This window comes from Rattus norvegicus, chromosome 5, assembly GCF_036323735.1.
Source record: "Rattus norvegicus strain BN/NHsdMcwi chromosome 5, GRCr8, whole genome shotgun sequence".
Taxonomy (NCBI): domain Eukaryota; kingdom Metazoa; phylum Chordata; class Mammalia; order Rodentia; family Muridae; genus Rattus; species Rattus norvegicus.
The window spans coordinates 155,415,192-155,428,200 of NC_086023.1; the positions used below are offsets into that span (position 1 = coordinate 155,415,192).

At 51.3% G+C, this 13,009-nt stretch overlaps 1 protein-coding gene across 4 annotated transcripts in view; it reads left to right on the forward strand.

Moving 5' to 3' along the window:
* The window catches only part of Ece1 (endothelin converting enzyme 1), a 101,693-nt gene that overhangs the window by 54,161 nt on the left and 34,523 nt on the right, over positions 1 to 13,009 (forward strand). For 3 of the 4 annotated variants that reach the window (NM_053596.2, XM_063288516.1, XM_006239275.5), the window contains exons 3-4: positions 1,980 to 2,121; positions 7,730 to 7,942. In NM_053596.2, the coding sequence (NP_446048.2) occupies positions 1,980 to 2,121; positions 7,730 to 7,942 (355 nt within the window). Of the gene's footprint in view, positions 1 to 1,269; positions 1,426 to 1,979; positions 2,122 to 7,729; positions 7,943 to 13,009 lie in introns of those variants that run through there. The other variant, XM_006239276.5, reaches the window with a different exon arrangement.

Below are 13,009 nucleotides of genomic sequence, written 5' to 3' on the forward strand. Positions count from 1 at the left end.
AAACAGTCTGTCCTAGCTGCTCCCTAGAGCTCCCTCAGGCAAAGGAAGCCTCTTAAACCAGGGTTTCCATGGCTCTGTTAACTGAGCTGTAACCGTCAGCCAGAGAGGTCACAGGTAAAGAGAAAGGCTGGGACAAGTCCTGGAGCAGGACAACCACGAGAAGGGGCACTGATGTCAGTGTCCCTGGCAAGGCTGGACCTGGCTGAAGGCCTTGGGACCTCTCTCTACGCCAGAACCTGAGGTAAACTTGAGTAAGATAAACGATGGCCGAAGGGTGTCAGTCTATGGGAGCATGTGTCCCAGGCTGTCTCTGAACAGGTTAGAAACCTCTACCTCTTCCTGTTTAAGTAAACAGAAGGGATTTCCTCAGGCAGCGCCAGCGCCCTCCCCCACCTCCCAGCTACCACCATGGGGTCCGCACCCCCCTGGCATTCACAGAAGGCCTCAAGTCCTCAGCATCCTTTTCTTGGTTTTAGATCCCAATTTTTCGTCTTGTGTTCCGCTTTCCCTTTTAGCACCCAGGAGGTACCCCAGGATGGCCCTTCCCTAGGTTAACCCATCTCAGATCTCGTGGGCCAGTCGCAAGATGCCTGCTGGGCTCTGACCTGCTCTGGGGGACACCCTCTGCACATCTCTGTGGGATGTGGCGAGACAGAGTTGGGTATCCCTAGGTCCCCCGGTATGCTGGGGACCCCTTAAGGACTCCATTCTGTTCTTGTTCCTTCCTGCTCTTGCTCCTTCCTCCTCATCCACTCTGAAGGGCGGTGCCTCAGTGACGTCTCTTCCAGTCCTTGGGATGGATTTCCTGTTCTTTCTCAGAGCCATGCCTGGCACACATCCCCTTTCATTTGTCCACACCTAACCCAGACATCTACTCCAGGAAACCTTTCCAGTCCACCCATCTGCTCACTATCTGCCTTCCCTCCTGGCTGTGAGCAGTTCAGAGCAAAGGACTCCACTTTCTCCCTCTTGAGTTGGTACCCAGATGTTTGGACAGGGTGACGTCACTGAACAGCCTCACCTTTTGGAGTCTCTTCCTGTCCTGTGCCCCTGCTGGCTTTTGCAGGGAGTTCCTCTTGGAACAGAAGAGGCCTCCTGCACCCCCACCTCCGTGCTGGCTCTGGGCGTGAAAAGCATGAGCTGAGGGTCCTGAGTGCAGGGCCTGTCCCCTCCGGTCCCCTGCCCCCAAGGGCCTGCTACACCCTCCATTTCCCCTCATTGTGCTTTCTTTCCTGTTTAGCCAGACTACAGGGGCCTGGCACATTCCGCTACACTTAGAGAACCTTCGTGAATGGAGCTTTTAGTCTTCCCTGACCCTCTCCTAAAGAGCAGCGTCTCACCCTCTGGTGGGCTCTAGAATCCACTTCCTACCTCAGCCCTACCCATTCAGCTATGAGGAAAGTGACCGGGCACCTCCGATTCATCGTATGTACGAAGAGAAGTAGCAAAGCAGCCCTGAGAGGGTTAGAAGGACCAAATGGGCTGAGTTGTCCCCACTTGCAGGGAGAGGGCAAGGCTGTGGTCCTGTCATGGTTGTCTCTGGCTCTGTAGATGCGGGGGCTCTGAGGAGGGCCCAGCTGGCCGCCCTCTGAATGCCTTCAAATCCAAACATCCTGTTTCTTTTTTCTTTTTCTTTTCTTTTTTTTTTTTTTTTTTTTTTTTGAGCTCCTTACTGGAGAAATAGAAAAGCTGTAGATTTTTTTTTTCTTCTTCTACCGGTATCGGATAACACAGAAAACACAAGCCCGCCTGAGTTGAGCTGCTAGCGCTGATGTCCGAGAGTAAATTGAAGCTACTGGCCAGGGCGGTGGTTCCTTTCCTGGATTAGGGCAAATTCTGTGGGAACTGGACCACCCCTGAGACAGATGGGCAGCCTGAGGCCTCCCCAGGGTCTGGGCCTGCAGTGGAGTTCCTTCTTCTTGGGGAAGAAGGGCCCTGGTCTCACGGTCTCGCTGCCCCTCTTGGCTTCTTCCCTGCAGGTGAACTTCCGCAGCCCCCGGAGCGGACAGAGGTGCTGGGCAGCTCGGACCTCGGTGGAGAAGCGGCTGGTGGTTCTGGTGACGCTTCTGGCAGCAGGGCTGGTGGCCTGCCTGGCAGCCCTAGGCATCCAGTACCGGACAAGTAGGTGCATCTGGGAACTGGGATGGATTTAACCATCATTCGTCGTGCTCTGTCACTCCGTGCAAGAGGCAGAGGTCCTTGTTTGAACCGGGATTGGCCTCCAAAGCCGGAGAGAGAGAAGCTTCAGGGTTCAGGGTCCAGACAGATGGGTTGGTAGAGTGAGGGATACAAAGGTTTTGAAATCAGAAGGACAAATTTGGGTGCAGTGGCTCAAGCCTATAATCTTAGTACCCTGGTAGACTGAGGCAGGTGGATGAGGCTTTCAAGGCTAGCCTGGACTACTTCATGAGATCAAAGCTTTCCTAGGCTATGTCAGATGGCACTTAATTTCCAGAACTGACTTCCCTGTTTCTCCTCTGAATGTGGGGGAAGTGCCCAATTGAGGCATGACTCTAATGACCTGTGTATCTGGTGTCCCCAAAGACCTTTCAGTTAGCTTTGGATCTGTTACTGTGAAGGCATGGCCACCTGCCTTCCCTGGTCTCAAGTACAGCAGTGATGACTTCCGTTTACTTCCCGTGGACCTCTCCTCACACATGCAACTTATTTCTTCCTCCCTGGAGCCCTGTGACTGACTCACCCCAGTCTGCAAGCCAGGGGGATTGAGTGCAGAGGTAGCATTTGCTCACAGGTCCCCAGGTTTCAGAGGAATCCAGAGCCAAGGCCCCGCCTCTCTTTATAATCGGGGTTCACTTCCAGCGCATGTCAGCACCCCGGAAGGCCTGCACTTCATGCCCTAGAGCCTTCGTGTGTTTCTGTTGCATGCATGGCTCTCCTCCACACTGGATCGTCACATACCAGCTGCTTCTGACCTGTTGCGATGGGTCCCTCTGGCCCTGTTGTCATGGCTGGTCCCTCCGACCCTGCTCTCATAATGTGCCCACTAAGCCTGTTGTTGTGGTGGGTCCCTTTGGCCCTGTTGTCAAGGTGGATCCCTCTGGCCCTGTTGTCATGGTGGGTCCCTCTGGCCCTGCTGTCATGGTGGGTCCCTCTAACCTTCCTGCATTTATAGGCCCCTCCGACTCTGTTCTGATGGGTTCCTCTGACCCCACTATCATGATGGGGTCACGAGAAGAATGGATTTGGGAAGAATGGATCCAAGTGTAGATCAAGTCTCCTGCCCACAACTGACTATCTACTTTCTTATCAATCAGAGAAACCCCGAAGGAGGTGGTCCCACCCACTGACTGTGATTCACCCCAGCATAATGGCCGCATTGAGCCTTCTCCACTATGAAGCTGGTTGAGGGCAGCTATCCTGACATGGGATGGGGGACATTTTAGGTAGGGCTAGGGCTTCATTCACATGCCCTTTCTGCGTGGGACACTTAGTCATTTATTCAGACAGTTCGTGCTTCCTATGTGACTGGCTTACGTATCTACAAGGCGCTTGAGAAATAATTGCTTGATAATTTAGCTGGCTGACTAATGGTTTACAGAGATACTTTTCCAAGTGTGCCTGGCTCAGAGACACTGAACTCATACTTTACTGATTAAGTACTTAGTTCTGGGCCTTCAACCCTGTGACCAGCATTGAATGCCATGGGTGTGTAGAAGCTGAGGAAATGGCTGGGTGGCCAAAGGCGTAGGGAGAACAGTGGAACCAGGAACAGCCTTTCTCTACCAAGCCTGTGCGTCTGTGTGTGCGTGTGAGTGTGGAGGTGTATGTGTGAGCATGTGCACGTGTCCACTTCATCAACAAAGCACAAGTGAGGTATTCCCCATCCTGACTCAGCTTCAGTTCAGAGCATCCAGCCAGGCAGGGTGAGCCCAGAACTGTCTGCCCAGCTCTTGGCCCAAGGATGGAGAACAGGCTGCCCTGGGACTCCCCTTAAGAACCCTAACACGCTCCCCAAGGACTCAAAGAGGGCTCCCAAAGGACGGCCCCCAAATAAAATGCATCGTGGGGCTGACAGGATGGCTCAGTGGTTAAAGCTACTTGTCACCAAGCCTGACAACGTGAGTTTGATCCCCAGATCTCAAACAGCAGTTGTTACTGCCAAGTGGGACTCGTGTGGGCAGATTCCAGTGTCTGTCTCTGGCCCATTCCTCTTCCTGCCTCGAGTCCAGACCTAGGAGCAGAATGGCCTTCTTGCCTCAGGGTGGAGCTGGGCTAAGGATCAGGTGACCCGTGCACCACCTGTAAAAGCAGCTGCCGCCTGGGTCTTGGCAGAACCTCATTATGCATCTGCAGGCCCTGACATTGGCCGCATCTGAGTAAACACCAGGCCAGGCAGAGCAGCTCCTCAGACAATTCTGGAAGACCCACCTCTAAGCAGAGTCTGGGCCCTCGAGGACATTCTGACCTGCCTCCCTGCTTAGGCCTCCCCTCCCAGAGGTTTGCAGCCGCTTTCTAAACAGCAGCAAAACTAACACAAAATTCTTCCGGGAAGTCTTCTTTTTTTTTTTTTTTCTTTTTCTTTTTTTCGGAGCTCTACCACTGAGCTAAATCCCCAACCCCACGGGAAGGCTTCTTTATTATTTGTTTTTAACACTTAAAAAAATCTATTCGTTTTATCCATCCAAGCATCTTGCCTGTGTGTTTGGGAATCTCAGGCATGCTTGGTACCTGCAGAGGTCAGAAGAAGATACTGGAATTTAGGATCTAGAGTTGCAGATGGCTGTGAGCCACCATGTGGATGCTGGGAATTGAACCCAGGTCCTCTGGAAGAGCGGCCAGTGCTCTAACCACTGAGCCATCTTTCTAGCTGGAAGTTGGGTTTTTGTTTTGTTTTGTTTTGTTTTGTTTTAGTGTGTGTAGGGTCATGTGCGTGTGAGTAGGCCAGAGGACAGCCCTTGGATGTCATCCACCGCAATGCCATTCACCTCCACCTCCATTATGATGGGGTCTCTCGCTGGCCCAGAACTTACCTATTGTGTTCCACCAGCTCACTAGCCAGCCCAGGGGTCCTCCTGTCTCCATCTTCCCAGCATCGAGTTTACAAGTGTGTGCCTGGCATTTATTTGTATATGGGTTCTGGGGTTACTGACTTAATTCCTTTCCCTACCCCTGTTCTACGAATCATTTTAATGCATTGTAAGGCTCGGGTAGAAGGCTAAGTGGGTAAGGGCGCTTGCTGTTAAGCCTGGTGACATGAGTTCTAACCCAGAACCTGCATGGTAGAAGGAAGAAAGCACTGACTCCTATAGATTGTGCAGCACACAATCATCACACAGTACACACTTAGATACAGATACACACTCACACTCACACACACTCACACTCACTCACTCTCACTCACACACACTCACACTCACACTCACACACTCTCTCACTCACACTCACACACTCACACTCACTCACACTCACATACTCTCTCACACACTCACACTCACACACTCAACACTCACACTCTCACACACTCATACTCACACTCACACTCACTCTCTCACACTCTCACACTCTCTCACTCACACTCACACACTCACACTCACACACACTCTCTCACACACTCACACACTCTCACTCACACTCACACACTCTCTCACACTCTCTCACACATACTCTCTCACTCACACTCTCACACACTCACACTCACTCACACACTCTCACACACTCACACACACTCACACAAACACACGTTCACACACACAGTCACATACACTCCACACACTCACTCACACACATTTACACACAGTCACATACACACACACACACACACACACACACACACACACACACACACCAGCCTCTTGGATGACACTGAGGGCAAATATTGTCGGATGAGTAATTTACATCTGAGCTGGTTGCTGCCTTCTCACCGATCACGTGTGTCTCAGAGCAAAGGGCTATTTACCACCTACCTCTCCAGGAGGTGGCTGGGTCTTAAGACACTTTCATTCAGTCATTCGGCGGGACATGTATGCACTCCACAAACACCCACTGCACAGTGGATGCCAAGCACAGAGCTGGAGAAAGGACGTGTGAAAGCCGTTCACCCTCTAACAGGAAACTAGACAGGGAGATGGCTGTGACACAGCACAGTCCACGATAGGGCTGCAGGTGCCCAAGACAGGAAGGAATACAGAGAGGGCCTAAGGTTTCCAGGGAGCAGGGAACTTAGACAAGGGGGCCACGAACTATCAGTTGGTCAGTTGGGGACCCAAACCACTCACTACTCAATCAAGTAGACATTAAGTTCGTCATGGGCGAGAGATATTTGGCTTGATTTGATGTGGTTTGGCTTGGTTTTTTGTTTTGTTTCTTTGGGAGGGGGGTGCTTTTTGTTGGCTTTTTTTTTCTTGTGGGTGAGGGGGCGTTTCAAGACAGCGTCTCTCTGTGTGACCTTGGCTGTCCTGGAACTCACTCTGTAGACCACAGACTCACCGTAGATCCTCCTGCCTCTGCCTCCCGAGTGCTAGGATTAAAGGTTTGCGCCACCACCTCGTGTTGTTTTCAAGCCCAAGTCCCCTTACTGTCTGTCTGTCTGTCTGTGTGTCTGTCTTGTAGGCATTTCCAGACAAGATTTTGTCAGACTTGACTTCCTGCAGTTTACTGAGTAAAAACAATAGGTATTATTTCTCCTCTCTCCAAATATGGAGTTATATCCTAACAGTGAATGGCCTTTTCAAACGCAGACATTCTCTCTGCCCTCATAAGGTTCTGGCCTTCCCCGGTGGCCAGGAATTGGCAGCCAGGAACCTGGGTGTGCAACTCTGATTAAGGGGATCTGATGTAGTGTTCCTGTAAGTGGCACCGTCACTCCTGCCACAGAAAGGCTCTCTGTGAGCTGTGACTCAGTGGGAGGGCACTTGACTGGCATGTGCAAGGCCTGGGTCCGTTCCCAGCCCTTGGAAAAGATTCTTTTCCATTCAAATGCCAAGAGCACAATAATCTTGTTTCAGGGGTTTTTGTTTCTGATAGGGTCTCACGTACCTTCCTGTAACTCTTTGTGGTCGAGGGTGATTTTGAACTTCTGATCCTCCTGCCTATACCTCCCAAGTGAGGACTTCAGCCCTGAGCCACCGCGCTCTGATTTACGTGGTACTGGGGACTGAATCCAGGGTTCTACTAACTGAGCTGTATTCTCTGCCCTAATTGTGTGTGATTGTGCATGTGTGTGCACGTGTGTATGCATGCGTACATGTGTATGGTGTGTTTATGGCATATGAACACACATGTACATGTAGGCTATGCACATTGTACAATATTTTCTCTCTCTCTCTCGCTCTCTCTCTCTCTCTCTCGCTCTCTGTCTCTTTCACACACATACACAGAGAGAGAGAGAGAGAGACAGACAGACAGACAGGCAGGCAGGCAGGCAGGCAGACAGAACCTGGAAAAGATTCAGTGTTGATTTTATTGAAAATATAAATGTGCGGACTGGAAAATGAACCGTTGACATCAGATCGGAAGTTGTCATGAAGGAAAGATCACTGAGAGAAAATTGGCTTAGTGCTGAGTTCTTTGAGCCATGGAAGGGAGTTTACGCAGTTAACCTAAGTTCTGTGTGCCAAGAGACTCTAAATCTACTGAACTTGTATCCCATGAGGGATCTGGTAGCCACCCGGCTAAGTCAGGGCCAGGTGGGGCGTTGGCCCCTGGACACCTGGGCTTCAGGCCACCTGCACTGCTCACCTCTCATTGGCCTCTTGTCCTTGACCCTCAGGAACGCCTCCGGTATGTCTGACTGAGGCCTGTGTCTCAGTGACCAGCTCCATCCTAAACTCCATGGACCCCACGGTAGACCCCTGCCAGGACTTCTTCAGCTACGCCTGTGGTGGCTGGATCAAGGCCAACCCCGTTCCCGACGGTCACTCACGCTGGGGGACCTTCAGCAACCTCTGGGAGCACAACCAAGCCATCATTAAGCATCTGCTGGGTAAGTGACAAAGGGGTTGGGGAGGGTGGTGTCCCCTACCGTGTGACCCGGAGTGAACTGGTTAACTCGGAGCTTTAGCCTTTTCGTTTGCAACATGAGATCAGAAGAGCATGTGTGGGATGGTTGTCACTGAGAGAGTACACAGCTTCAAACCTCGACTCTCAGGGCACAGCTCACTCCACTCCTGGCTGGCACTGGCTGAGCTTGTAGTATCCTCAGTAAAAAGAATTGAGATCAGACACTCCAGCTCAGACTGTATGTGTTGATCAGTGATGGGGTCACAGAGGGCACGGGTCATAGCTCAGTTGGAAGAATGCTTGCCTGGCATGCACAAGGCCACGAGTTCAGTCCCCAGCTTGAGTGATAACGGGTGTGGTATCAGCACAATCCCAGTACTGGGAGGTAGAGGCAGGAGGATCAAAAGTTCAGTTTAAAGTTAACCTAGGCTTCATGAGATCCTATGTCAAAAAGAAAAAGAAAAAAGGAAAGAGAAATCTGAGAGTCCGTTACTCTATAGGAACTGATCTCCTGGTGATCAGCCATGAAAAAGACTGTACAAAGTTCTTTTGACCGTGGAGTCCATGCTTAGACTCCCGAGTCTGTCCTGCCTGCTGCTATATTCCTGGTTAATATACAAGATCCTACCCACCCAGTGTCTTCTCTCCCAGGAGTCCCAGCATGTGCTGGACCACATGTACTGACCTGCGATTTTGCCTTCCTCTAATCCCTCGCTGGATCCTTACCAGTGATCTCAGAAACCCTTTCCAGCTCCCTCTCCTGGGGCTCCCAAAACTGGGCAAAGGCCAGAGAGTGAAAAATCTATTAATCCATCGGTCACTGATGCCACTTAGATTCATGAATACTTGACTCTGTCTTGGCCGTTGGTTGGATTTTTGAAACAAGGTCTCCCTGTGTAGTCCAGCCTGCCCTCGAACCTGAAGTAATTCTCCTGCCTCCGTTCCCTAGTGCTGGGATTACAGGTATAACATCTAGCTTGTCAGGCTTTTTAAAGCCCTTCATCATACTGAGGAGTAAGTGACACAGAAGTAGCTGCTTAAAAGAGGGCAGATCCTCTCTAAGCGACAACGAAGTCTCAGGAGATAGGAAATGGTCTTAACAGCTGCTTTTCAGGCAGCCAAGTCCTTCAGTTGCAAGTGGGTTAAGGACACCTCGCCTTCCTTTTCCAACCTCAGACCATGGCTGTTGCTAGGCTCCCTACACACCCTTTCCCCCACAGGCCCCAGCAGCTCCTCAGCAGGACCCCTCAGCCCATCCGATGCAGGTTGAGTCTGCTTGCTTTATCTGCCCCCACTACGCTGTCAGGTCCACAGCGAGTGGCCTCCAGTCTTGGACTATGACTTCCTATCTACCCTGTCCCTCTAGGTAAGGATGATGGTAGGATCCACCCTGTGCAGTAACAACCAATCAAGACCTTGACATGGGTAACCAGTAGGGCCTGGTGGCATCAGGTTCACACTACAGGGTTCTCAAACGCCAAATAAGTCCCCTACAAACTGTGGCTGCTTGTCCAGGAGTCTATTGTACGCCACAGTTCTCAGCTCTGTCAAACCCGACTCTCAGTGCCATCCGACACAGAAGGTCACTGTGAGTGGTCACCGTGAGTGTAGACTTCCTTGCAGTGGTTTAGGGGTGAACATGGGGCCCAACCTCAGTTCAGAGAAACACAGCTGCCCTTCTGGTGTCTTTGTGTGAATTCTATGTGGTCTTGTCCCTCATAAGCTACCTGATGACAGAGGGGCCTCCGAGCTGCCTGATGACAGAGGTCGCTGGCAAGGATGCAGCGAGGCCTCAGAGGAAGGCAAAATCATAGACTATCTTGTGTCTCAGGATGACTTGGGCCAGTTATCTGGGAAGATCAGGAGTTCAAAGCCATTCTTTGCTATACATCAAGTCCAAGGTCAGCCTGGGCTGTATGAAAACCGCTCTCAAAAGCAAAACAAGGATCGATCCTGACGATATTTAACGCAAGCTTATCGTGACCATGGAAGCATCACAGATTCCATAAAGAACAGTTAGCTATCGGGGCTGGGGAGAGAGGTTGGGGAAGAGCACTCGCCTGGCACGCACAAGCCCCAGGCTCCACCCCCAGAACCAGAGCTGGAGGTGGGAGGTGCTACACAGGGTAGTGTACAGGGGAAGTGGGGGTGGCTAGTTATCTCCCTTCCTTTCTGTATCCCTCATACCGGTCTCTCTGAGAACATGGAACATTCCAGTCTCCTGAGCTGAGCTTCTGTTGGTCACTGGGCATGAACTGTACAGTCCTATGTCTTCTCGTTTCCATTTTGATTATAGTTTCCCGATGTTACCGTCTCGGTTTCCCCTTGCTGCCCTCTGTTTGCCTTACAAAACACTTCCCCCTGGTGCAGTGTCCACAGCAGTGGACCACTTCCATTGAAGAATGGTTTTGGTGAATTTGATGGTTCAGTCAGGGAGGTGGGGCCTGGACCGCTTAGTGGCTGGGGGTGGGGGTGGGTGGACTGTCTTCTGGCCTGGTTTTTCAGCACACTGACTGGCAAGAAGGAACAAGAAACAGAAAGACTAGAGGGCCTGCCCTGGCCCCCGCCACTTTTATGTGACCTTGGACGAGTTACCCAGTCATTTGTCTGTACACTGGGTATGATCCAAGAAAGAGCCGCTTGTGGGGAAATGTTATGACAAGTTGCACACATGGCCACGCCCACGTGCTGAGAGCCAGTCCACTTTCTCAGGGAGGCTTAAGAATGCCTGGGTTTAGATTCCAGCACGCTCATTCATTCATCTGCCTTTGTTAGCAGGTCCCTTCCCTCTCCTGGGCTCCCTTTCCTTCTCTTTGGCCGGTAACACCACATCCATCTTCCTGTATTGTCTGATACAGTGCAGGGCCTGACCCCTGACCTGCACTCGGCACCAGGAAGTGACAATGGTGCTGTCCTAAAGAGCTGGGCGCCTCCCATATCAGCCCCTCTTCCCGCTTCTTGGATGGAGCTCTTGAGGCCTGGAGCAGTCTGTGGTTTATCTAAAACAAACACTGGCCTTGCCTGACGGAGACTCCAGGTCCTACATGCTTCTGCCCAGACAATGCTGTGGCAGCCCAGGAGCCTGAGGATTTCCCAGGCACCCGGTTCCCTGCAGCCCCATCTCAGCAGCCTCTGCTTCCCTGGATGCCTGGGCGTTTGCTTCCTAACACCAGCAGCGATGTGAGAAAGAGATCCAAGAAAAACTCCCAGAGGAAAAAGAGGGCCGATTAAACGTGTGCTGTCTTTCCTCACTGGGGCTTTGGGGAAATGACTGCAGGAGTTTCTGGAACATGGGGTCCTTGGAAGGAAGTAACTAGGCAATTGGAAACTCTGTTGTCTGGTCCCATGTAGCCAAATGATTTCTACACCATTAGAGACCGAGAGGTCTCCTTTCCCACTAGAATGTTCTCCGGGCTTTTACACCCCAGTCAGTAGTAGCAGCTGTCGAAGAAGCCAAGCTCAGAGTTCAGCTTTCTTTCCTTCACTTTCCAAGTGCCTTTCACCCCTTCTCTGCCTGTCTAGCCCAAGACCTGTCTTTGTTCACCTGATCCATTAAAGTACCACTCAGGCAGCCATTTTTTGTGTTCTCCCACAGGTGCGCGCATGTGCATTTTACAAAGGTGTGCATGTGTGCGGGCGTGCGCTTTGTAGGTGTGTGCATTGGGTGCATGTGCATTTCAGAGGTGTACATATGTGTGTGTGCATCTCATAGGTGTGTGTGTGTGCATTTGTGTGTGCGTTCCACAGGTGTGTGCATGTGTGTGCATTTCACAGGTGTATGCATGTGTGTACGTGTGCATTTCAGAGGTGTGTACATGTGCACACCCAGAGTTCATTAGTTCAGGGGTCTACCTCCTCCATGCCCCCACCTCTGCCCTCCAGCCTTGTGGTTACAAGCTTGTGTAGTTGTTCCCAGCTCTCACAGCGTGCTGGGGATTTGAACTCTGGGCCTCATGCTTGCATAGCAGGCACTGGACCTACTGAGCCAACTCCCCAGCTCTGTACGGCTAACTTGAGGTCCCTCTGGAGCTTGCAATGTCGTAGCTGCTCCTGAATGAGGAGGAAGCAGGAGGGTGATGTGCCTCGGCTGTCTCGGAGCTTCTGTCCCAACCAGGGCAACACTAGCACACGGTGAGAGAAGCCTGGCAGAGATATGAATGCCTATGCCACATGGCGCCCATACATCCTGTCTCCCTTCCTCTCCTTATAGATCTCAGCCTGGCACTGGCCTTATTTTAGGGGTTGGGGCCCCTTGAAGACAGTACAGGACACACCCAGATGCCAAATTCTTAACGCAAAGAAGATTTATTTATTACCCAGGAGGGGCGAGCAGCAGGGATGGCTCTGGGTTGAACAAAAGCAAACGGCAAGCAGCAACAGCAGATGTTTTTTGGTTTTTTTTGTTTGTTTTTTTCTGGTTTTTTGTGGGGGAGACTGATGGGGTTTTTTTTGTTTTGTTTTTTGTTTTTTGTTTTGTTTTGTTTTCTATGAAGAGAAAGGGGAAAGTCTGTGCTAGGATAAGTTGGTAGGTCCTGATTGGACAGGTTAGCCAGGGTGGACAAATACTGAATGTTGATTGTTGGATCTTAGTGTTTAGTCTCAGAAAGGAGTCGGTGGCCAAATAAGGGAATAGACTTCGGGGGCTTGCTTTAGGAATGCAATCTAAGGGTTTAACGAGGGAGAGGAATGGGGGATGGGGGATGGGCAAACCATGCTGGTGCCATGTTTGCCATGTTTAGACCTGCTAGAGCCCTTCATTCATCACTCCCTCTCCCAGACATGACGTTCTGCCTTATTCTACATGAACAGCTCTGCTGTCGTAGCACATGGGACTGAGGACCTACTGTGTGCCCAGGGGACACAAAGATGGCTAAGATACAGAATGTGAGGTGAACAGGCCAGCTACAGCCCCTGCTTGGGGTTCTCATTGCTCTCACCCCTCTGCTGTTGTAGCACATCCCATTGAGGACCTACTGTGTGCCTGGTCCCAGGGAACACAAAGATGGCTAAGATACAGAATGTGAGGTGAGCAGGCCAGCTACAGCCCCTG